Source organism: Macrobrachium nipponense, chromosome 11 (genome assembly GCF_015104395.2).
Source record: "Macrobrachium nipponense isolate FS-2020 chromosome 11, ASM1510439v2, whole genome shotgun sequence".
Taxonomy (NCBI): domain Eukaryota; kingdom Metazoa; phylum Arthropoda; class Malacostraca; order Decapoda; family Palaemonidae; genus Macrobrachium; species Macrobrachium nipponense.
The window spans coordinates 55,812,310-55,836,645 of record NC_061087.1 but is presented as its reverse complement, the minus strand read 5'-3'; the positions used below and the strand labels follow the sequence as shown (position 1 = coordinate 55,836,645).

Genomic DNA, 24,336 nt, shown 5'->3' with positions numbered 1-24,336 from the left:
CTCTACCTCGTACGCAGTATCTCCGGCCTTCAACCCAGTCTTTGAAGGTCAGGCGTTCCAAGCCTTTAATAGGTTCGGAAGGGGAAGTAGGCCTAGAGGTGCATTTCGCCAAAGAGGTGGTGGAAGAGCACCTAGCAGAGGTAAGCACTTCCGGGGAGGACGTGGATCATGCCCCGCCCCAAGTCAGTGAGAACCCTCAGGCAGGAGGGAGACTGTTTCTCTATCAACACAAATGGGGATTCAGCAATTGGGCACAAAGTATTGTGTCCAAGGGACTGGGATGGAGTTGGATCAAAGGTCCTCCTCCATCCAAGACCTTCCTTCAAAAACCAACAAAGGAATTGACGGAGTATGCACAAGAACTCCTTCAGAAAGGGGTAGTATCACGAGTCAAGCATTTAAAGTTTCAAGGATGCTTGTTCAGCGTGCCAAAGAAATGCTCAGCCAAACGAAGAATAATCTTAGACTTGTCCCGTCTAAACTTATTCATTCGTTGCGACAAGTTCAAAATGCTGACTATCTCGCAGGTGCGGACCTTACTTCCCCGTGGGGCCGTCACCACCTCTATCGATCTTACAAACGCATACTATCATATTCCAATTACAAGGCACTTCCGTCCGTATCTAAGCTTCAGACTGGGAGACCAGGCATTCTCCTTCAAAGTGATGCCCTTCGGGTTGAACGTGGCCCCCAGGGTATTCACGAAGTTGGCAGAATCAGTAGTTCAACAACTAAGATCCCAGGGAATAATGGTAGTAGCGTATCTGGACGATTGGCTCATTTGGGCAACAACCGTCGAAGAATGCCACAAAGCTACGGTCAAAGTAATACAGTTTCTGGAACATCTGGGGTTCCAGATAAACAAGATCAAGTCCAGGCTAACGCCGGACTCCCGCTTTCAATGGCTCAGCATTCAATGGGACTTGAACTCCCACACTCTGTCAATTCCGTTGGTCAAAAGGAAGGAAATAGCCAAAGCAACAGGGCAATTTCTCAAATGCAAACTAACATCAAGGAGAAACCAGGAAAGAATCCTAGGCTCTCTCCAGTATGCATCAGTTACAGATGTTCTGCTGAAGGCAAGACTGAAAGATATAAACCGGGTCTGGCGCTCAAGAGCAAACAACAAATCTTGAGACAAGTTGTCACCCATCCCGCCGATTCTCCGCAAACGACTCCGCCCCTGGGCGGAGGTCAAGAACCTATCCAAGTCGATCCCTCTTCAATTTACCCCTCCGGCGTTGGTTATCCACACGGATGCTTCTCTAAGCGGATGGGGAGGATACTCCCTATTCAAGAAAGTACAAGGGACTTGGTCACCTCAGTTCCGCCAGCTTCACATAAATGTATCAGAGCTATGGCAGTATTCCTCACATTGAAGAGGCTCCTACCAGCCAAGAAATCCCATATCAAGCTGGTATTGGACAGTGCAGTAGTAGTACACTGCATCAACAGGGGAGGATCCAAATCAAGTCACGTGAACCACGTCATGATAGCCATTTTCTCGCTAGCAGCCAAATACAAATGGCATCTATCCTCCACTCACCTGGCGGGAGTAAGGAACGTAATAGCAGACGCCCTGTCTCGCTCAGTTCCTCTAGAATCGGAGTGGTCTCTGGACAGGCGCTCATTCCAGTGGATATGCCAAAAGGTCCCAGGCCTCCAGGTGGATCTTTTCGCATCACAATCGAACCACAAGCTCCCATGTTATGTGGCTCCCAACCTGGACCCTCTGGCTTATGCCAATGACGCCTTGTCCATAGATTGGAATCAGTGGAAGAAGATATACATCTTTCCTCCAGTGAATCCTCTATTGAAAGTCCTGAACAAACTCAGGTCTTTCAAAGGGCAAGTTGCTCTAGTAGCCCCGGATTGGGACAAGAGCAACTGGTTCCCTCTTCTTCTGGAATTGGGTCTCCGGCCTCAACGGATTCCCAATCCCAAGCTATCTCAACCAGCACAAATGTAGCCTAGTCCCATTAAGTAAATAAATGAAAATATTTTGGGATAAAAGAATGGATAACATTCTAGAATTACTTTAAGGTAATAATTACCTTCGGCTTGAGAATAGCCTTAAGGTAATAATTACCTTCGGCTTGAGAATAGCCTATGTCAAGTGAACAATCACGAGTGTAAAAGGATTGTTCTAAGGTAACTGTTACTGGTGCGGTGTCTTGCTAATAGCTCATGGCTGGTAAACATATTCTAAAAGCAAATGTTTGGCCTAAAGGAATGATGTAACATCAAGCTTAGTTACTAAGGGCAATTCTTAACCAACGACTTGCGTTAAGCCCAGTAAGTAAAAAAATATATATACAAAAGTATTTGATTACTTGAATAGTGATCCATTCAAAAATCAGATGTGTTTGAGAGAGAGAGAGAGAGAGAGAGAGAGAGAGAGAGAGAGAGAGAGAGAGAGAGAGAGAGAGAGAGAGAGAGAGAGATTCATTCAATCTAAACTTTTCTTAAGAAATTGTAATTTCATATCAAATTTTAAATTTTTATCATTTCTTTTGTATAACAGAGTAAATTAAGATGAAAACGATTACATAGTGAACATGACGGACAAAGGAACTGAGTCAGGCACTTATAACCAAGTTTGTTAGGCCTAACAGGAGTGAAGACATGCATGATCCACCAGTCCCTTAAACCTCAAATGGTTCACAAAGCCTTCCTTCTGCAGAAGAATTCTTCATGGAGGATGAAATAGTGGATTTTAAAGGTTTTTTTGGCATAGGATGGGTATAGGAAATTCTACCCAAAAGGTTTTATAAAGATTTTTACAGCAGGATATGACTGTATCATACAGTACACTTGCACCCAATAGTGGCAGTGTTTGCATTTGGGAGTTTTCTCCATCCTGGGTGTAATTTTAAGTTTTTTAAGTTATTAAAACTTTTAAAACCTTTTTAATGTTTTATCTATCCATAAGAACAATTTCATATTAAAAAAAATATAGTACATTACATAGAAAGTATTGAAAATGGGCAGTGAAATAGTTTGACTGGGTAAGTTGCCATTTGCCTTGGCCCATAAAATATGTGTATCGAAATCTGTGATTTCCAGTTCTGTGAGGCCGTGGATTGACCAAATTCTCACATAATTAGGGAACGTACTGTATATGTATAGAGAGAGAGAGAGAGAGAGAGAGAGAGAGAGAGAGAGAGAGAGAGAGAGAGAGAGAGAGAGAGAGAGAGAGAGAGAGAGAGAGAGAGAGAGAGAAGAATTTATAATAAATCTACAGGAGATGGCAAGAACTAACCACAATATGACGTAAACGAAGAACTTACTGTACGAAATAATTTTGTTTATCATAAATTTATTTGTACGTAACCACGAAAATACTAATATAACGTAACAATTATAGCTTTCTGTTTGGAGGTACATACTTGTCCTATCACCCTAAACTACCCAAGTATTTTAGATATGCTCTATACAATAGTAAAATCCTAAAATACTTAACAATATAATTTCAAATCATCTTGCTACACCATAAAATATCAATATGCATTAACTGTAGGCACAGCATGATGCACAAAGTTACATAGGCCAAAGAAAACGTGCGTCTGAATGGTAGGGGATACTTAAGAATAACAGTTGGTTGGTTGGTACATAATTTTGCAACATGACTTTGAAATTATATTAGGGTGTTCTGGGATGATATTTTGAGGTATATTTTTGCTTGAACTGTCAAGTTTGGCAATGAACTGTTAAGATAGGCAGTCATAGCTGTTTTAGGGGTGTATATCGCCTACTTAGTAACAGTAGTAGAAGACTGTAATGTAAGGTTATTTTGGGATGATGTTTTGGGGTGTATTTTTATTTGAAATTATATTAAATTATTTTAGTATGATACTTAAGGTATATTTTTTGTTTTAACTACCAAATTGGTCAGTGAAATGTTAATATAAACATTTTAAAAGAGCATTTTTTGAGAAAATTTTTGCTTGCCATGTTTTTTTGCATTTCCGTGGCAGGTTCTGGAACCTATTCCCGTATAAACGTGGGGGAGAACTGTATCTCTGTCTGATGATTCTCGCAATGGTGTATGCGGAGCACGAGATAAGAACCACAAGCGAGTATCAAAAACACTCAGAGACTTAGATCTGAGATGGCAGGACAGAGGTTCAAATTAGCAGTAAACCCTTGACAGGGAAGAAACAACACTATGACGAACAATATCTTTGTGAAGAAGCAGTACTCTGCCCCTCACTCAACTCCGCAGGCTGATTTGCTTGGAAGTACACTCCCGCTTGGAATGCTTTCGACTTACAGAGCTATAGAGTGCACTACAAATAAACTCAAGCATCTGCATGTTAACTGAAACAGGAGGGAATGAAACCCTCTTGTTCGGTGAATGACACTCCTGTGGTGTTGTTGCTAAACAATACCAAAACTGGAAACTCTTGGGAGGCCTGAAAGGCTGCCATGAGTTTCAGGTTAATTAAGAGAAGATACTTCTCTCTGTCACACGCCAGAAGAACCAACCTACAGGTATGTGCCTATTACTTGGAATGGTGCAACTGATAAGAAAGGCATGTCATGAGGAGAATACACAAGTATATTCATAGGTTCCTGTTGATCGAGCACCAACCTAATTCTTTCTTCATTCACCTTCAAGAGAAAAAGAATAAGAACTGGAAGCATACCTCATTCATTCTCTAATGAAGAGAGCAAAGGTGAAGCTGTCCCAGAGGAAAGCTTCTATGGCAACAACAGGAGACCGAAAACAACTAGTTCATGCCAAACTGCTTGTTCCTAGAATGGGGGACACTGGAGAGATGGAGTTACAGACCTTCTAGTGCTATCCCTCCTGAACAGCTTGAATGTATGTCTGGTGAGATCTTAGGACCAAACCAGGAACATGAGCTCTAGCAGCTGAACTCTTGGGAGAAAACTGTGCAGTTCCTCTTATTCCCTTGCTTATCCAGGTGTAAGCCAGGAAGTAGAGGGAAAAGAAAGAAGTGGACTGCATTGAGAACCTCCTCTCCAACTCTCAAGATGTCCTGTCCCAAAAGAAAGACATTCTAAAGAACTTGTAATGCACTAATGCTTGTGATGACAAGCAGGGGCAAGTCACTGGATGACTAGCACCCTTCTCCTGTCCTGCGCCAGAATAAAGACGGTAAGCTGTCTCTCCAGTACTGAATTTGGATGCACAATCCCCCATAGAGGCTCATATACTTGGAGTGTCTAGCAAATGAGCTCTGCCCGATGCAGTATGAGACAGAATATCTAGACCCCGTGGTAGGAGCAAGAGCTGAAGTCTGCACTCCTATAGCTTCCCAAAACACTATACCTAGGGGTAAGCATAACTGGTCATAGCCCCAAATGGATTAGGATAGCCTAAAATTGCTCTAATTGCTTCCTCTGTGAAATGAGACAGACCCTTCGAAGTCCCACTGGCGGAGCTTCCTAAGGGCAGAGATTCTACCTTCTTATTAAGCCAACTAAGTCTAGGAGAAGAAGGGGAGGAGGCAGCAGAAGACGATGATGACGAGGATGAAGATAACGACACCTTCATGTGGAACTCGTGTATCTGATGAGATGACACCATGACTGCATGAAGACCGCAACATGGGAAAGGAGGGTCCTTTGTTATGACAAAGAACCATCCTAAACAAGAGCTTGCAGGGCTATCACAAAAAGTGGATTTGTACATTAATTATTAATATCAAACACAGTACAGTGTTCCCCCCTTGTATTTGCAGGGGATGCATACAAGACCTGCCCCCCTGAGTAGCTAGAACCAGCAAATACTTGGAACCCCATCTAAAAATGCTTATAACTGCCTATCTCAAACATGTAAAGCTCAAAGTATCCCTACATCAAATATACATTAAAATATCATCCTATTATGGTACATACATATTAATCTTTTAAATATTACTAATACTACTTCAAAGTAAACCTTACATACACACTGTATGACTTAGTTATGTACATGAAAATAATCCAATCCCCCATAAGTATTCACCCATGCAAGTTTTCTTTCATACAGTTACTATTTAAGGGGGCCGGCCGGAACCCCTATAGTATATGGTGGTATAGGGCGAAAAATGCAAAGTCATGAAAAAATTCATGGAGCTTCATATGGCAATTGAGAATATGTATATGAAATATTTCGTCAAAATTCCTCTTACTTTCGTAGTTACAGGGTAATTAGTAAACATAACTCAATAAGCCTAAAACATTCAACCGTACAAGAAAATGCAATATTTCTTCTGTTATCGTAAATTTTGATAATTATTGGCAAAGAAATTGTGAGAAATGGCATCTGTAGAGATTCCCTGGCTCGTAGAAGCGAGCTGCGAGTATCTGGTTCAACCATGAATCAGTAGGACCACAGACTTCAAGTAGACTACACGTTCGAGTGTCACCTCGTGACATTCGCTTGCTTTTACGTATGTTTATGTATGTTTCGGCAAGAAGTTCACCATGCCAATGAGGAAAAGACAAGAAAAACATCTCGCTAACATACAGACGAAGAAAAATCGCTCAAGTATTATTACAGAATATCATAATATACGCGTAGTTAGTGAAGAGAGAGGGGAGGGTTGCCTAGTAACGCCCCCTTCTTGCCTGACAGCACACGTCACACTGTGCCCAAGGCTACGATCTTTGAGCAAAGAGATCTTCATTTATGATAAATAACATAGTTTTGGTTTTTTAATACCCAAAATGGAATATGAAATTCATAATAATCATGATTTATTAAATTGTCTTTGTAAAAAGAGAGTACACCTTCGAGTTTCACCTCTGACATTCTCTTGCATTTACGTTTGTTTACCTTTGTTTCGGCAAGAATGTCATCATGCCTAGGCTACGATATATGAGCAAAGGGATCATCATTTATGATTAAATTATGATAAATAAAATAGTTTTGGTTTATTAATACACAAAAAAGAAATATACATTCATAATAATCATTATTTATTAACATTGTCTTTATAGAAATACGAAGGAAAACTTTGAACGCCCGTATCTCAAAACTATACTTATTGACCTTCAAAATCTATCTCCTCACTTAGTTTTAAAGCTATAACATAGGAATTTGGTATATAACTCAGAAAGACATTATAGAACAATCAAATAGAGCCCTTTTTTCCAATTTTTGTTTCGTCTTTTTTTTATAAATTTTTTTCTCGTGATTTATAGGGTTTATTTTTTTACCATATTGAAAAATTCATATCTAGCATACAAATGACTTTTAGAAAAAAAAACTCTCCATTTGATTGGAGGTCTACATCAGGTCTATATATGGTAGTAATCCCAGGTCTTAATATTAAATATCAAGGGAGGAGATAGAATTTGAAAAATGGTTATTTTCGGGATAAATGGCCCTGGCGTCACAAAACCGAAGGTCAGAGGTGAAAATCATATACGGTTTGGAGATGTCCCAAGTCACCTTATTAAGTGGTATGAATGTCAAAGTCCTGTCGTTAAAAAACGGCATTAGCCGGCCGGCCCCCTTAAGCCGTCCAGTTTTCTTTTTACAAGAAAACAATTGTATGTAAAATTACAAGAAAGAGAGAGAGAGAGAGAGAGAGAGAAGAGATAGAGAGAGGAGAGAGGAGAAGAGAGGGAAGGGAGAGAGAGAGAGAGAGAGAAAAGAACAATATATGCATGAACATTAAAAAAAAAAAATTTTAAACTGGTAAACATACATAAATAGGGTACTCACCAGTAATGAATGTTGACTAAAGATGATGATGATGATGAATTAGCCATGCAGTACGACGTATGACAAAAGATATGACTGCACAGCCAAGCAGGAGTTACATCTCCTCTGAGGGCGCCTCTTCACCTTCAGGAGGCACTTCGGGAAGCACTTCTTCAGGCAATTTGGGAGGCACTTCTTCAGGTAATTGAAGAGGCACCACTTCAGGCAATTCAGGAGGCTTTGGAGGGTCCTTCTTCATATGTGTGATGACATGGTGATTGGCAACTGCTGTTGTTGCTTCTTCATGGTGGTGAAGACTTGATTATAGGTCTCCAATGCCATATCAAGAATGTTGGAAAACGTTAAGGAGCTTTCCATGTAAGGATCCCATGTTGCAATATACTCCTGGACATTGTTCATCATTCTCCTAGCTTGGGACAGGTATTCTAAAGTCAGGCTGCCCTCCTCCTCCTCCTATCCTGAACCTAGAGTGTTTTCTTCCTCGCTAGCAGACTTTGTCAGGTCTTCCAAATCCTGGTCAGTCAGGGGGTCACAGAGTGGGCATCAATGAGGGTGCCGACTTCATCCTCGGTGATATCGTCAAAGCCTTCACCACTAAGAACTCTCGGCAACTGGACTGCCTCATTAATGGCAGAATGCTGGATTTCCTAAGGAGAGAAGCCCATATAATTATGGACACAGTCCTGCCACAACTTACTCTAGCATGCATTCAGGGTCTCCTTCTTCATGTCCTTCAGTAACTGGTCGATGACAGACAGACATGTAGCAACTGTGAATTTACGCCAACAGGCTTTCGGCGTAAAATCATTGTCACGGTCCATGCATCAACAAGGTGCTGGAGGGAGTTCCTGGTGTAGAGTGCCTTGAAGGCATGAATCACCCCCTGGTCCATAGGATGGAGGAGAGGTGGTGTTGGGAGGGAGGAACTGGAGCAGACTCACTTGTAATAAAGATCGAGAGGGTGGCCACCAACATTATTCATAATCAGCAACACCTTGAATTCCATGTTCAAATCAGCCAGGTATTTTCCTAACTTGAGGAATGAAGTTTTGATGAAACCAGTACTCTGTAAGGACTTTGGTGATCCAGGGCTTGGGATTGTGCATCCAGAACACAGGCAGTAATGCCTTGTTCTTATCTTTGAGCACTTTGACATTTGCATCCTTGTAAATAACCAGTTATTGGCACCATAAGCACCATTATGGCACCGATAACCAGAACTCAACCCGTTACGGCACCATAAATTGTCAATATAATAGCGCTAGACAAGCAGCATAAAACCAGATGGCTGATAACCAGGGACTGCCTGTATTAATTATTGATGAAATAGAGAAGCCGTATCATTCCTTGTTTGTGCAGATGTACAATTACCTCAAGAAGGTGGTGCCTCCCAAAATCCCTGATGAAGTGCCTCATGAAGAAGGTGAAGAGGTGCCCTCATGGGATATGTAACTCTTCTACTTTGCTGTGCAGTCTATCTTCATTGTCATTCCTCAGGCTACAGAGCTATACTAATATCAACATCATCTATATTCAACATTCATCACCAATAAGTACCATATGTTTTAACATTACTATTATAATACTTATGGCACATATTATACAGTAAATAACATGAAAATACAGAATGTTGCTGCAGGGAAAAACTTGGACCTGCGAATAGCAGGGCCCGTGAATAATTTTATAGATACTTTCCACAGAGAAACCCGCAAATGAGCGAGTCCTCCCGCGAATAATTTTTAGATGTTCCAAAGAAAAATCTGTGAATCAGTGAGTGCGCAAATCCCGAGAATACAAATACAGGGGGTCCACTGTAGCATATTCAAAACATATTAAAACAATACAAGAATGATACCACTGGGGAAATCTAGATCAACGACAGTCAGCAAGAGCTCACAAAAACACGTCTTCATGAGAAGACAGCCAAGAGCAAAGTGGAATGTTTACATGCAGGCAGGCGGGTCTCTCCGCCTACCAGACGTTAGTTACTGCTTAACCACCTTGTTCAAGAGTTTTAACGGCCATGTTCCAGCTTTGCTGTAGGCATATTCCTATTGTCAAGGACCAAAGGTATGTACTACATTGTGTAGGAACAAATAAAACTTAAAACTAGCTAATAATTCATTATACTGAAAACAATGATAGATACCAGTTAATTTTACAGCTGCTTACTACCAAATAACTAATGCTGTATCAGACACTTTCAAGTCTTATTTAGTAACATCCATACATACAATACAAAGAAACTCACCAAATGGAAATTACTCTAGCAGGAATGAACAGACAATTTTAAGGTGAAATCAAATGAGAAATGACCATTAAGACTTGAAATATCTAGATGCAAATCAAATGCATCTGCTTAGGTTAACAAGCACACTTGTATTGTTTTCAACACCATGATAAGGCACAGTGGAGCCCAGACATGCAGACAAAGTGGGAGCTCTTCAACTTCTTTAGTTTTGAAGCATGTCTGGAAAATGAACTGGAACACATGGCTATCATGAGGTGATCGGTTTAAAAAATAAATTAACTTTGCTATCTGAATACTTACGGATATCCCAAAGCCAGAATCTTTATGTATGTAAGAGCATCACTGATTGTGTAAAGGCAGAAGCCCAAGAGCGCAGCAATAACACACACAAATACCACTCTGCCAATTAAAAGAGATAATCGCTAAAATTAATTTTTTTACATCACATGAGTAACGGTTGAATTAGAAATAAAATTTCAACAAAAAATTTACAGAAGCTTCAGAAACTTGAATAATAAAAAAAAATTATGAACATTTTGTAGGTTCCACTGCCTTATTTTTGCCTTCAGTATGAAAAATGGATGGACAGAGTTGGCATAATTTTATAGATACTTTCCACAGAGAAACCCACAAATGAGCGAGTCCTCATGCGAATAATTTTTAGATGTTCCAAAGAAAAATCTGTGAATTAGTGAGTCTTCAAATCCCGAGAACACAAATACAGGGGGTCCACTGTAGCCTATTCAAAACATATTAAAACAATACAATATTTTTACATCTGGGCACAGATGTTTGGGCAAAGGTGATCTGGCTCAGCCCTTTAAGCACCAGCTGATTTGGCAGCAGACTTTTTGGGGCAAGCCATTTGAAAGCAAGACAAAAACAAGCAAGACATTTTGGTCTATGGCAATGCATGAGAAACTCATTCGACCATATGACCAGCTAATCATTTATTTCTGTACAACTACTGATATCTTTAGTTTTAGCAAACCTTTTAGGTTTATGAACACCCCTAGCCCCCATCACAAATAGAATTCACAACAAATGCAAGGATTGGTGGGGTCACTCACTACTGAATTTCACTTTCTATATCATTTTTGTCAAAGCAGAAGACAAATTAGGACTAGTAGCTAGGCTATCTTTCAGTTTCTGTAAAACATTCAATAACAACTACAATTGGTTATTTGAAAGACTTGTCTGCTTTCTCTTCCCTTACCACCTCTTTGGTTTCAGTATGTAGCCTAGCTTTGCAAAGACTGCCAAAATATTATCTCAACTGCAGTAATGCTTGCTCCGTCCAAGACGTAGAGGAATCCATTATATGCAAGTTTTGCTTTATCACATTAAGTTAATATTTTTACAACCACCCGATAGATAAATCAATGGTAATGTTCAGTTAAACACCTCTAGCAAAGTAAAGTAAGAATAATAGGTCTGGAAGGGAACAGAAGAGGTTAGTTTTTTTGCATATCAACTTTTGAAATTTAAATTTAACCTCTGTTAAAGTGTTAGTTTTCCTATTTCCAAATGTGATCCATTGCTCCCAATTTTGATTTAGAAGAAACATAACATTTTTATGATAAAATAAAATTTTATATATGCTTACCAAGTAATTACATAGCTAGTAGTATCAACTCACCGGCAGCTAAAATTTTAAATTTGCGGTAGCGCTACTTTTGTTTTGGGTAGGTGACTGGCCCCACCCACTTTCAAGGAAAGAGAGGAACAACTCAGCAGAGAGCTTCAGTTTGTTTGTGCCCTTTTATCCATAAGAGGGAAGGAGGGAGGGTTCGAACAAGTAATTGCTTGCTAAGTATATATAAATTGTTTTATCATCAAAAAGGGATTTTGATGAAGGAAAAATCTATTTCTAGGGGAAGACCTGTGTTGCCCGGTGAAAAGGATCCTGCTGCTCACTTTTCTAGTATAAATAGGTTCTAAATATACCAGAGAAAAAAGCTAGCATGGTATGAGAGGTTACTACCCTCGTGCGAGCACCGTAAGGGCGTCGGGTATAAAGTACAAGGCGAGTGGAAGCCACTATTCACAGGTCTTCTACCCAATTAGAGGTTTCCTTTCCAAAATCCCTCTCATGGGGAGAGCCGTCACAGCGGCTACTCCCTCCCCCCTCGCTACTGCTACTACTACCCGACCCGAGCGCCATCTGCAATCCTGGATTTTAGACACCCTGGCTTGGATTGGTGTAAGGGTGGGGAACTTGATTAGAAGGGCTGGGTTCACTGGCAACACAGGTCTTCCCCCAGAAATAAATTTTTCCTTCGTCAAAATCCCTTTTCTGGGTTCGACCTGTGTTCGCCGGTGAAAAGTTACTAGAGAATGCCTATCCAAGCCTATTAGATGCTAAGTATTCTTATAAAGAAGGAGTTAATGAAACCTAAGGTTCATTTCAACTTAAATTTACTCACTTAATATTACACTAGGTCCATTTAAATTTAAACTTACTTTCTACTTACACTAAGACTTAAACTAAGACTTAGAACTAGTAATAACATGAAGATATCATACAATTGACAGGATATTCAAGGCAATATTACATTCACAGCCCAGTCCATAAAACAATCAGGGACCAAATATTCTATGTACAAGCTTCAGTGGCAGGATGACACCCAGGCCCTCAATACCCAACGGAGAGAGGTATAGTGGGGAGTGCGAGCGAGGCAGGTAGGAAGGAGAGAGTATCAGGAAGGAGAAAGGGGTAAGGAGTAGAACGATAGGATTCATTATTCGGGGGAGATTATGCTCCCTGCAGCAATTGTTGGGAATTTAAGGGCTTCTAAATTCTTTAAATAGTGGCGCCTAAAATCTACTGGGGATTTCCAATCCGTATATCTCTTCAGGTCCTTAAAATTCATATTTTGAAAATAATTAATAGAGGTAGCCACCGCCCGGATATCATGGACATGTGGGACTGAATCCAGGTTGGCTTGTTTAATAAAGTAGAGTATTTTTTGTCTAATACCTTCAAGAGAAATTGTGCCACCTTTTTCTCTAATGAAAAGAGGACCTGACGATGTTGTGGAGGTTCTGGCTAAGAAGGATCTAAGGGTAGTGACAGGGCACAATGATGTGTCCTGTGTCAAAGGGATGACTTTCCATGGAATCCACCTATTTTGTGGGTCCTCATTCTTAGCCAGGAAGCTCCGGTCTGGGGATAGTAGTACTTCCCCTGACGGGAGGAATTCTATGTGTCTGGATTTCGTGAAAGAGCTGAGAGTTCAGATATTCTGGCAGCTGAGGCCATAGCCATTAAGAATGAAGTTTTTCTTAGGAGGGTTACATACGAGCATGATTCATTATTTGTGTCTGAAGCCAATTTAAGTACATCATTCAAGAACCAAGTGACCTTACGTAGGCGGTCAGTTGGTCTTAGGCGTGGACATGCTCTCAGAATGGAGGAGAAATATGCATCTGACAAGTTAATACTGAAGCCGACCTGAAAAATTTTCTCCAAAGCTGACTTGATTGTTGTAATAGTACTGGCGGCTAGGCCTTTCTCAAATAGAGTTCTAAAGAACGAAATTGCCAGATTCGTGGTCATTTTATGGGCTCCTGATTCCTTCAGGAATTTGGCCAATTTTTTAACAGCCAAATCATATTGCCTGAGAGTTGAATCTCTTTTATCTGATTCTATAAATACAATGTTACATGGATCGATACTCGCATCCTTTTGGGCTGCAAACTTCATGAGTTCCATAAAGTTAGGGCTTTCAGAATTCTTGAGGAAGCTGACACAGTCTGAGTTTGTACTGTCTGTGTCAGTTCCGGGCGAGGAATCCGTTTGGGTCAGAGCTTCAATTCTAGAAGCGGAAACCAGTTGCTTTCAGCCAATTGGGTGCCACTAGTGCTACTTGTCCTGTGAAAGATCGTACCTTGTGCAAGACCTTCATCAGAAGATTCACCGGAGGGAATAGATAAATCTTCTGCCAGTTGTTCCAATCTATAGTCATCGCATCTGTGGCATAGGCCAGAGGGTCCAGGTTGGGAGCCACATAGCATGGCAGCTTGTGGTTGGATTCTGTGGCGAATAAGTCTACTTGAAAGTCCGGGATTTGGTTGTAAATCCACTGGAATGAGTTCTTCTCCAGGGACTACTCTGATTATAGTGGAGTACTCCTGGAAAGTGCGTCCGCGATCACATTCTTGACTCCTGCCAGATGGGTTGCTGACAGGTGCCAATGACTCTTCGCCGCTAAAGAAAATATTGCAATATTGCAATCAGCACGTGATCCAGCTTGCTTGACCTGGAACCTCTTCTGTTTATGCAGTGTACCACCACTAGGCTGTCCGAGACTATCCTCACATGGCTGTTCCTGGCCGGAGTTAGTCGCTTTAAGGTTAGGAAAACTGCCATAGCTGCTAGCACATTGATGTGGAACTGGCGGAACGTATCCGACCATATCCCTTGAACCTTCTTGTACTGAGAGTATCCCCCCCAGCCACTCAGTGACGCGTCTGTATGAATTGTCAAAGACGGCAGAGGGAATTGCAGTGGTACAGCTTTGGTTAGGTTCCTGTGCTTCGTCCATGGGCGAAGCCTTTGCTAGGATGGGTGGAATTACTGAGATCTTGTCTCTGAGATTGATGTTGGCTCTCTTCCTCCAGACTCCATTGATATCCTTCAATCTGGCTCTTAGTAGGACGTCTGTTATTGATGCAAATTGTAGCGAACCGAGGATTCTCTCTTGGGTGCGGCGAGAGGCCTTTTTGTTCCTGAGGAACTGTTTTGTAGCCACAGCTATCTGCTTGGCCTTCCTGGGTGGGAGGGATAGCTTGTGTTTTATTAGGTCCCATTGGATTCCCAACCATTGAAAGTGGGAAGCCAGTTCCAGCCGTGATTTCTCCTTGTTTATCTGGAATCCCAGAAACTCCAAGAGTTCTATTACTTTGGCTGTCGACCTGCGGCATTCCTCGATGCTGGCTGCCCAAATGAGCCAGTCGTCCAGGTAGGCTACCAACATTATCCCCTTGGTTCTTAGTTCTTGGATTATTGTCTCTCTTAGCTTGGAGAATATCCTGGGGGCAATGTTGAGCCCGAATGGCATGACTCTAAATGAGTAAGCCTTGTTGCCTTGTTGCCTTACTATTGGAACATGATAGTAAGCGTCTGTAAGATCTATAGAGGTGGTGACGGCCCCACGGGGAAGTAAGGTCCGCACCTGCGAGACTGTCAGCATACGGAACTTGTCACAAAGAATGTATGAATTGAGCCTTGACAAGTCCAGAATCACTCTTCTTTTGTTTGAGTCCTTCTTTGGAACAGTAAACAGACGTCCTTGAAATTTTAGTACCCTTACTTTCTTTATGGCCTTCTTTTGTAGGAGATCTTTGGTATATTCTATCAGGTCCGCTGTTGGGATCTGGAAGAAGTTTATTGGTGGTGGGGGCCCTTTCTTCCATTTCCATCCCAGGCCCTTGGAGATTATACTGTGCGCCCATGGACTGAAGGTCCAAGGGTCTCGAAAGAGATATAATCTCCCTCCTACCTGCGTTCTCTCACTGGTTGCTGCAGGTTTGTACCCTCTGCCTCCTCGGAAACCTCTACCCCTTGAGCCGCTTCGTAGCCGGGAGCTGCCTCTGGCTCTACTGCTACCAGCATGCCTATTGTAGCTACGAAATGATTCCCTAGCTTCATAGGCGGGGTTAAAGGCGGGGGAGGTTATGATGGCTGTGGAAGTTGAGGGTTGCTGGGCTGGCGGAGTCTGTAGCAGAACAAACTGCTGCTGTGGCTGAGCTTTTGATGTTGAGGGTTTCCCAACTTGTGATACTGGGACTGCCTGAACAATTGTCTGTGGTCGAGAGGGCTTATAGGGATTGTACCTCCTCGGCCTTTTCTTTGCTCTAGCTTGATGTCCGGATGCTTCAAACTTCCGTTTGAAGGGAAGTCCCCACCGGACCCGGAGGTTCTGGTTGGCTCTAGAGGCTTACCGCAAGACATTCTCTACCTCTACCTGAGGGAACAGATTCTCTCCCCAGAATGATGCCTTTATCAATCTGTTAGGTTCATGTCTGATGGAAGCCTCCGCCAGGAAGAATTTCCTGCAAGTTCGCCTTGCTATTCCAAATTCGTATAGGTCTGACTGGAAAGTCTGTAATAGACTTTTCGTCAGGACCTGGAATACTTGCTCATCCCGGTACGTCGTGGCTACCAACTCCGCCGAGGTGACGGAGTTGATAGACCTTGCTAGTCTCGACCTTGCCTTAAACTCTGTTTTGATCATGTTCTCCGGAAGTTTAGGCAGCTTCTCGGAGAATAAGGTGGAGGCCCAGTCCGCGTCCAGTTTACCTGCCGTAAACGTGGCCGGGGCTTCGTTCCAAAATTCCCTACTCGCAGGAAAGAGAAGGGAGGTAGCCTCTGTCTCTTTTAAAGCCGGGAGAGGTTTATCCTCCACTATAGCTTGCAGAGTTAACTCCGCCACCTTGTCGGGGCAGGGCGAAAGGACTCGATCCGGGGTCACAAACATGGTGTATATGCCCTTGTGAGGTGTATATGCCCTGGTGCGTGTCCAGACAGCTTGGGCTTGGTCCCTTGGGAAAATCACCGTCTCCTTTGGGACCTTGTCCACTCTCACTAGCGCGTGCTCCGCTAGTCTGACAAACCCGGGGAAGGGGAACTGGAGACCTTTCAGGAAAAGCTCAAAGTCTTCCAGTGGCCGAGTCCCGCACCCTTCGATGGATAGCTTCCCATCTACGTATGGGGCATGCATAGCAAGCCGCCACGGATTGTTTTTATGGAAGGGGGGAAGTTCGGAAGCATCCGGCACCGCCAGCGCCAGCGCCGGAGATCCGGAGTGGAGAAATCCGGTCATCATCTCCTGCAAAGGTTTGATTTGCTCAGCCACCATGTCAGAAACTGACTGGGCGGAGACATCAGATCCGGAGGCGCGTCGCAACGACTCGAACCTCTCGTCTACTGCTTCCCTAACCCTCGACAATAGAAGGTTAGCGAGCAGTTCATGGTCTACGCCGGACTCCGTCGCCTTGGGTTTGGCGGACTTTGATCTCGATCCCTTAGAAGGGAGAGAACCCTTGGCAGCAGGCAACTTGTCATAAGATGTCGACGGACGTGGGGCCGGAGATGACTCAGTCACCGCCAACGGAGTCGGCTTTGATCCCTTGGGCAGGGATTTCGGTCTCACTGATTTTTCCTTGGGACGAACCGACCGTGAGGTGTCCCAAGTAGGGGCGGACATGGAGAAGCCCAGGAAAGAAGAGGAAGAAGAAGGAGTCAGGCTAAGGAGACTACCTGCCTCACTTACCTCACCATATGAATGTTGATGGCAGCCACAGCCACCATCAAATCCTCTTGGTCTTCCGGCAGGGGTGCCGTCTCTGCCCGGATGGCGTTGATAATTGGAGCCGCCAGATGTGGTTGGACTGATGCCGAGGGGGACCCCTTAAACAAAAGGGCTCCCAGGCTGGCATCCAAGATGTAGGGGTGACCTGATGACGCGTTCCTTCCGTACCCGGAGACCCAGCGCCTCAGGTCCGACCTCGCATTCTGGCGGGCTTCCTCGGCCGTCTGCTCGTTCATGAGAAGCATCACCATCTCATAACAGACGGTGCATGCCTCTGGGTGCCAGACCATGTAAGGAGGTTTTATTCTGCAGCTTCGACAGAGGGTAGGCGAACGAAGCCTTGCCTGACTCCCTCTTCTTAGCAAGCCACTCTTCTACTTCCTTAAGTGCTTCTTCGAGGACTGAGAAAGAACTGGTTTCGGTAAACCCGAAGGCACTGATCTCCTATTCTTCACAAACATCGACGGAGGTGAAGAAGGTGAAGCTGGTTCAAAAAAGTCCAGATACGTCTGTAAAAGAAACCTTAACAGACTAGAATAAGCAGAAGAGGGCTTCGAATCCTGGTCTTGAGTTTCCTCTTCCAACAGGATGGCCAATACCCCGTCTTCCTCTTCCGTCTGGCTCGTTGTCTTCTTCAAAAAGACCATTAATCCTTGAAGTTGATATTTAAAGGGGCCCTAAGCAGAATCCTCTAGCAAGGGCTTGGCCTTCGAATCATCCTTAGGCGAAGACGAAGTCGTGGCTGTCGTATGGCTCTTCTTCGAAAACGAACGACTGGGAGTCGAAACAACACGAGACGTATGAGGCGAACGTGTCGAAGCAGCTCGAGGTGAATGAGGCGAACGAGTCGAAACAGCTCGAGACGAATGAGGCGAACGAGTCGAAACTCCTATCGATGCACAACGAGGCGAGTCAGTCTCCCAAGCACCAGAGTGCTGTAACACACGTGAGAGTCTGACTCCGTCCGAAGTTACGTTATCCGAAAGGGACTGACGATCTTCCCGGAAAAACTGGTCCGGAGCGAAACTGTAGGAAGGTTGTGGACTCCAGTGTTCCTTGGATTTCTTAACAGGCAGCGACATCCCTCTCGCATGCTGGGCATGTCTCTTGAAAAGAAGCGACACTAAATCACTCCACACTTTTCGCCTCGACACAGGCGACTGCACTTCCGAGTCGGACGGCAACTGTGCATCACTGATATCTACACCTTTCCAGCGGCGTTTCCTGGGCACTCGCAAGTCAACTACGTCGACGGAGTCGGCATCTGACCATGGGCAAACTCCCCCAGTCTCCCTTCGACCTCCAGTATATCTTCTCCCGGGGAACAGGGGGAACGGACAGCCGCCTCCTCGGACACGACAATGACACTTGGCCTAACACTGGCCTTTTCACTTGACTTCTCTACGAACGCACGAAACGACATACCCAAATCCATAACAGATTTCACCCAGAACTCAAATTTCTTGTCCATCTTGGACTCTTAACAAGGAAATGGTAATGGGATCGGAAACATGGGATAGGTCTGGAGTAATTGGTACTGAAGTTGGAGGACTATCAATAGGTGAAATATTCGATAAAAGTGGAGAAGATAGTGACGGTTTGTCTCTACTCTAGTTTTACTGCCCGCTCTAAGAGCTGCTTTCCTTTTCCTATCTTTGTCCATCTTATCCAAATGAGCCTAAAAAGTCTTCCAACCTTGTTCATCTAAACTACGGCACTCATCACAAGTTAATTCCTTGCTACAGCACTGACCCATACATTTAACACATTTGGAGTGCGGATCATAACATAGATTAGCTAATCTAGTTTTGCAGCCACTACTGCAAAACCTAACTGAAGAAGAACTAGCATCAGACATCTCTGTAATAACTTGTTAATAACTACGCAGCTAACTGATGAAGCAAAAAAGCCAACCAAGAAATTGTACATCACCAAAAAGAAAAAATCCACAATGGCGACGAAAGTCGACTGCAACAACAAACCACCGGTGTTACCCCGTGGCCGGCAGAAAACGAATTGAAGAGTTTAGCTCAGCAGTACCAGGTATTCCCGAAAGTGGGCGGGATCTGTATCACCTACACAAACAATGGCAGCGCCGCTACCGCCACCAGGAATTTGAATTTTCGACTGCCAGGTAAGAAAGAAAGCGTACAGCTAATGTAATTGTTTGGTAAGTCACTTATGTGAAAATATTGTTTAACGTAAATACTCTTGTGAGGTTTGATATTTAAAGACCAATTTTATGGCCTAAAATTTTTGGACTGAACATTAAATGTGGTATAGGCTAGTTTTAGAAATGTGCAAGAGTTTGGCACTAAGCTAAGTCTAAGCTTTGGACTTCCCAACAACAGACAATAAATACAAATGTTGTTTTACTTATTTGAGAAACTTTTATTATTGTTATGCTGTTTCTATACTGAAAAAGTTCAAACTTTAGGGACTAGGCTAAGCCTACCACATTCTTTGGATTTCATGACTCGAAGTCAACAAAGCAGCATTTGTTTCCACAGAAGTCGACAAACACCTGTTTTTGTATAATAACCACGACAATATATATACAGTGGTACCTCGACATATGAAAGGCTCAACTTACAAAAAACTCGAGATATGAAAGCGAATACGAAGATTTTTGTGGCTCTACATACGAAAATTGTTCAAGATACAAAAGGTTGTTGCTGTAAAGTCCGAGATTCGCCCAGACCACCGATAACAATTTTAAAACTCGCGCGCCGCCAACTGAGTAGACTCTCCACCATCCTCCCACTTTCCCATTGGTTCCTGATGCTAGTCACCGCCATAAGATCCTGCTCTCCTATTGGTCAGCATCTCTCCCATCGTGCTCTATGTAACGGCGTGCTTTTTCGGCCACTTCGCGGCATCATCGGTATCGTAAGCACTCGGAATTCGTTCGTTCTATACAATTTCGTTTATTAACGAAAATTCGTTAGTGATTACAGGCAGTCCCAGGGTTACGACGGGGGTTCCGTTCTTGAGACGCGTCGTAAGCCGAAAATCGTTGTAAGCCGGAACATTGTCAAAAATCCTAAGAAAACCTTACTTTAAATGCTTTAGGTGCATTCAAAACTATGTAAACTGCATTCTTCATCAAAAAACCTTTAAATATTGATTATTTTGCATTTTTGGTGTCATATTTCATCTGCCAGAACAGCATTTGTAGGCGTCGTAACTCTGGAACATGCGTCGTAACCCAGGAACATGCGTAGTAACCCTGGAAATAATTTCTGATGAATATAATTGAAAAGCATCGTAACCTCGGAACGTCGTAAGCCAAGACCGTCGTAACCCGGGGACTGCCTGTACGTTGTAGTACTACTTTATTGTGTTGTGTGAGAACTTTGCTTCATACGTATACGTATTACATAACTTAATTACGTACAGTATATACGTAGTCATGGGTCCCAAGAAAGTTGAAGTAGGAAAGAACAGGATGCTTTCTTTGAAGACAAAGATGGAGATAATTAAAAAGTATGAAGCTGGCATGCGATCGAGTGTGATCGCTAAGGAATACGGCCGAAATCCGTCAACAATAGGCACCATCCTTAAGCAGAAGGATGCCATCAAAGCAGCTACACCTTCCAAGGGTGTGACTATTTTGTCTAGCAAGAGAAGCCACATGCACGATGAGATGGAAAGGCTGCTTCTTGTCTGAATAAAAGACAAAGAAATCGCTGGCGATACAATAACTGAGACCGCAATCTCCCACAAGGCCAGAGCTATTTTCGGTGATTTGATTGCCCAGGCCGAAGACGACGGAGGAGATGGGACATCGACGCCAACCCCAGACTTCAAGGCTTCTCATGGGTGGTTCAAAAAATTCTGTAAACGGACTGGCATCCATTCGGTGGTGCGGCATGGGGAGGCGGCCAGCTCAGACACGAAAGTGGCCAAAGCCTTTATTAAGACGTTTGATGAGATGACAATCAAGGAAGGCTACAGTTCTCAGCAAGTCTTCAACTGTGATAAGACTGGCCTTTTTTGGAAAAAAATGTCTCGTCAGACGTACATCACGCAGGAACAGAAGAAGCTACCCGGGCATAAGCCTATGAAAGACAGGCTTACGCTCGCACTTTGTTCCAACGCTAGTGGGGATTGCAAGGTGAAGCCCTTACTTGTGTATCATTCGGAGACTCCTTGAGCCTTCAAGGCCCACAAAGTGCTTAAGGAGAAGCTTCCAGTTTGTGGAGGGCTAATGCGAAAGCCTGGGTAACGAGACTTTTGTTCACCGAGTGGGTAAATCTGTGTTTTGGCCCGACAGTGAAGAAATTCTTGGAAGACTAGCGCCTCCCTCTGAAATGTCTGCTGTTGTTGGACAATGCCCCTGCTCACCCTCCTGGCCTTGAGGAAGATATCCTAGCGGAGTATTCGTTTATCAAGGTTCTTTATCTTCCGCCTAACACCACCCCTCTCCTCCAGCCCATGGACCACCAAGTGATATCGAACTTCAAGAAGCTGTATACGAAACATCTTTTCAAGAGATGTTTGACATCACCGATACCACAAACCTCACCTTGCGTCAATTTTGGAAGGAGCATTTTGATGTTGTGATATGCATCCGACTCATCGATCAAGTTTGGCAGGAGGTTTCGAGGCGAACCTTGAATTCTTCGTGGAGGAAACTCTGGCCTGATGCCATATCCACCCGAGACTTCGAGGGATTCGACGTGGGCGAAGCTGGTGCTGCAGATTCAGGAACAGTTGACAATCCTGAAACTGTTTCGCAACCAGATCTTGACGAGATCGTTGCACTTGGCAAGTCCATGGGGCTGACCGTCGACGAGGTCGACATCAATGACCTTCTCGAGGAGCACCAAGAGGAGCATACGACGGATGACCTGAAGGAGTTGGAGGCCATGCAACATTATGTCATTCAAGAAAAGTTCTCTAGCAGCAGCGAGGAGGAGGAGGACGACCCTATGACAATGGCAGAAATTAAAGATGCTCTAGCTGCTTTTCATAAGGTGCAATCATTTGTAGAAAAGATACACCCCAAAAAGGCTTACACAGTCATATGCTTGCACAGTTCGATGACGTTTGCCTGAGTCGTTTCAGGAGCATTTTGAAAAGCAGGCAGAAGCAATATTCCTTGGATAGTTATTTTTTAAAGAGGCCTTTAGTACTAGCAGGAGTAAGCAAAACGGAAGATCCAATTGATACTACGAAAAAACAGAAAGTTGAAAGTGGCGAAGAAATTGAAATTGTGTAAAAAAAAAACGTAAAGTATAAAAAAAGTAAAAAAAAAAATGTAAAAATCAAAAAAGACAAAAATTTAATTTTAAGTTTTTTGTAAAGTTAAGTGTTACAGTTTTGTTAATGTGTTTCGTAAAGTTTAGTTTATGTTTCCTGACATTTTTAATGTTTCGTAAAATTAAGTGTACATACTATAAGAAGTTTTCTACCGTTTGTCCTCCTCCTCTGTCGCCACTTTCGGAGATGGCCTCACTCAAAAGGTAAGGTTCCACATTTCACTACATACGTACGTATGTATGTAGAGTATTTCTTGTATACCATGTATACACTAATACACTTTAATTACAGGTATATGTACATGTTAGTACTAGTCCGTATTAAGTTAGGTATTGAATGGTCCAAATTGTTGTAGTATTTCATTGTTTATAGGTCAATTTAGCTTTGTTATGATATTTACTGGGGTGCTTTTGTAGGGCTTGGAACGGATTAGCCATTTTACATGTAAAATGTGGTTCAAGATAGGAAAAGCTCATGATACAAAAGCCGCCTCGGAACGGATTAATTTCGTATCTCGAGGTACCACTGTATATGTTGTTTTACATATCTGAGAATCTATTATTATTATGTTGTTTTTAATTTACGGCTGTTATAGGCTACAATAAGTGCAACGTACCTTCATTTCCCAAATGTAAAAAAAGTATCTACTGGCTGCCGCCATTTGTATTTTGTCAGCTGATAACTTCTTCATTCATGATTCACAAGGAATCATATTTTTTTATTCTATTGGTAAAAGGATGCTCTAAATTGAAAAACTTATTCATGCAATACATTTAATAAAAAAAATTTGTGAATTAAATATCATAAAATATAAAATTAATTAAAGACTGCTATCATCGAAGCCAGCAAATATTTTCTTGAATTCTTCTGTTTTAATATTATATGTTTCATTATAGCTGTCGGTAACTCGGTATCTCCATTAGGTAAAGATAGAATAAAGAATAGAAATGAATGGTTATCATACTATTTGGTAGTTTCAGTAGTTGAAGAGAGATAATGAAAATTTATGATTACTATACTGTGTGCTAGGTAAAAGTGGTTGCTTGGCAATCGTTCGCTACTCATAGTGTTGAACGTAAACAAAAGGTTGGAACCTTTTTTTTTGTTTGTTTGTTTACTATAGTTAATGGTTAATTATTAATTATTTGAAATGAGTACATACTAATTATTCATACATTTTATTGGCATATTCTAAGCTTTTAGCTTCTTAGGTTTAGGTGTCAGAATCATAGACTAGGCTACAGTAGCAACTGCTAACATAGGCTAGGCTTATTGCCATAATCAAAACGCAACATTATAAGGAACATATGCTAAAGTCCTAATGGTAGATCTAGGGTACTTATCCGCGGCGGCCTAGACTATTTATTCAGACGACTGTAATTAACCCCCAGGAGCCAGTACTAAACACGACGAAATACATTGGTCGACCCAATCGCTAGTTGATGTCGTATCCGCGGTTACGTTCCTTGTAGTCCATGCGGAGTGCTTCTGTAGAAAGACCGTCTTAATATATGCAGTAAAAATGGGGTTGAACATTACATGCAGTTGAATATTACTCAAGTATGTACAGTATTTTGCCTTTTTGGAGTCATACTTCTTCCGTCGGATAGGCGTCATAACCCTAGAATATGCGTTGTAAGCCTGGAAATAATTTCTGATGGATATGCTAATTGAAAGGCATCGCAAACTCGGAACGCCATAAGCCGCGGCCTGCCTGTACTGAGCTCATCACCACTCCAAAGAATCAAACACTGGTGGGCATCCTTTACACAAATAGAAGCAAAAACTATGACATATAACACTGGGGGAAAAGGGTGCAT

General features: G+C 42.6%; 1 protein-coding gene across 3 annotated transcripts in view; it reads right to left on the bottom strand.

The window, feature by feature from the left end:
- LOC135206054 (transmembrane protein 39A-like) overlaps positions 1-24,336 on the bottom strand; it is a 387,090-nt gene that overhangs the window by 152,527 nt on the left and 210,227 nt on the right. For all 3 annotated transcript variants that reach the window (XR_010312668.1, XM_064237257.1, XM_064237246.1), the window contains exon 5: positions 10,236-10,334. Coding sequence is in view for 2 of the 3 variants with exons in the window: in XM_064237257.1 (XP_064093327.1) it covers positions 10,236-10,334 (99 nt within the window). In the remaining variant the exon portion in view is untranslated. The remainder of the gene's footprint in view (positions 1-10,235; positions 10,335-24,336) is intronic.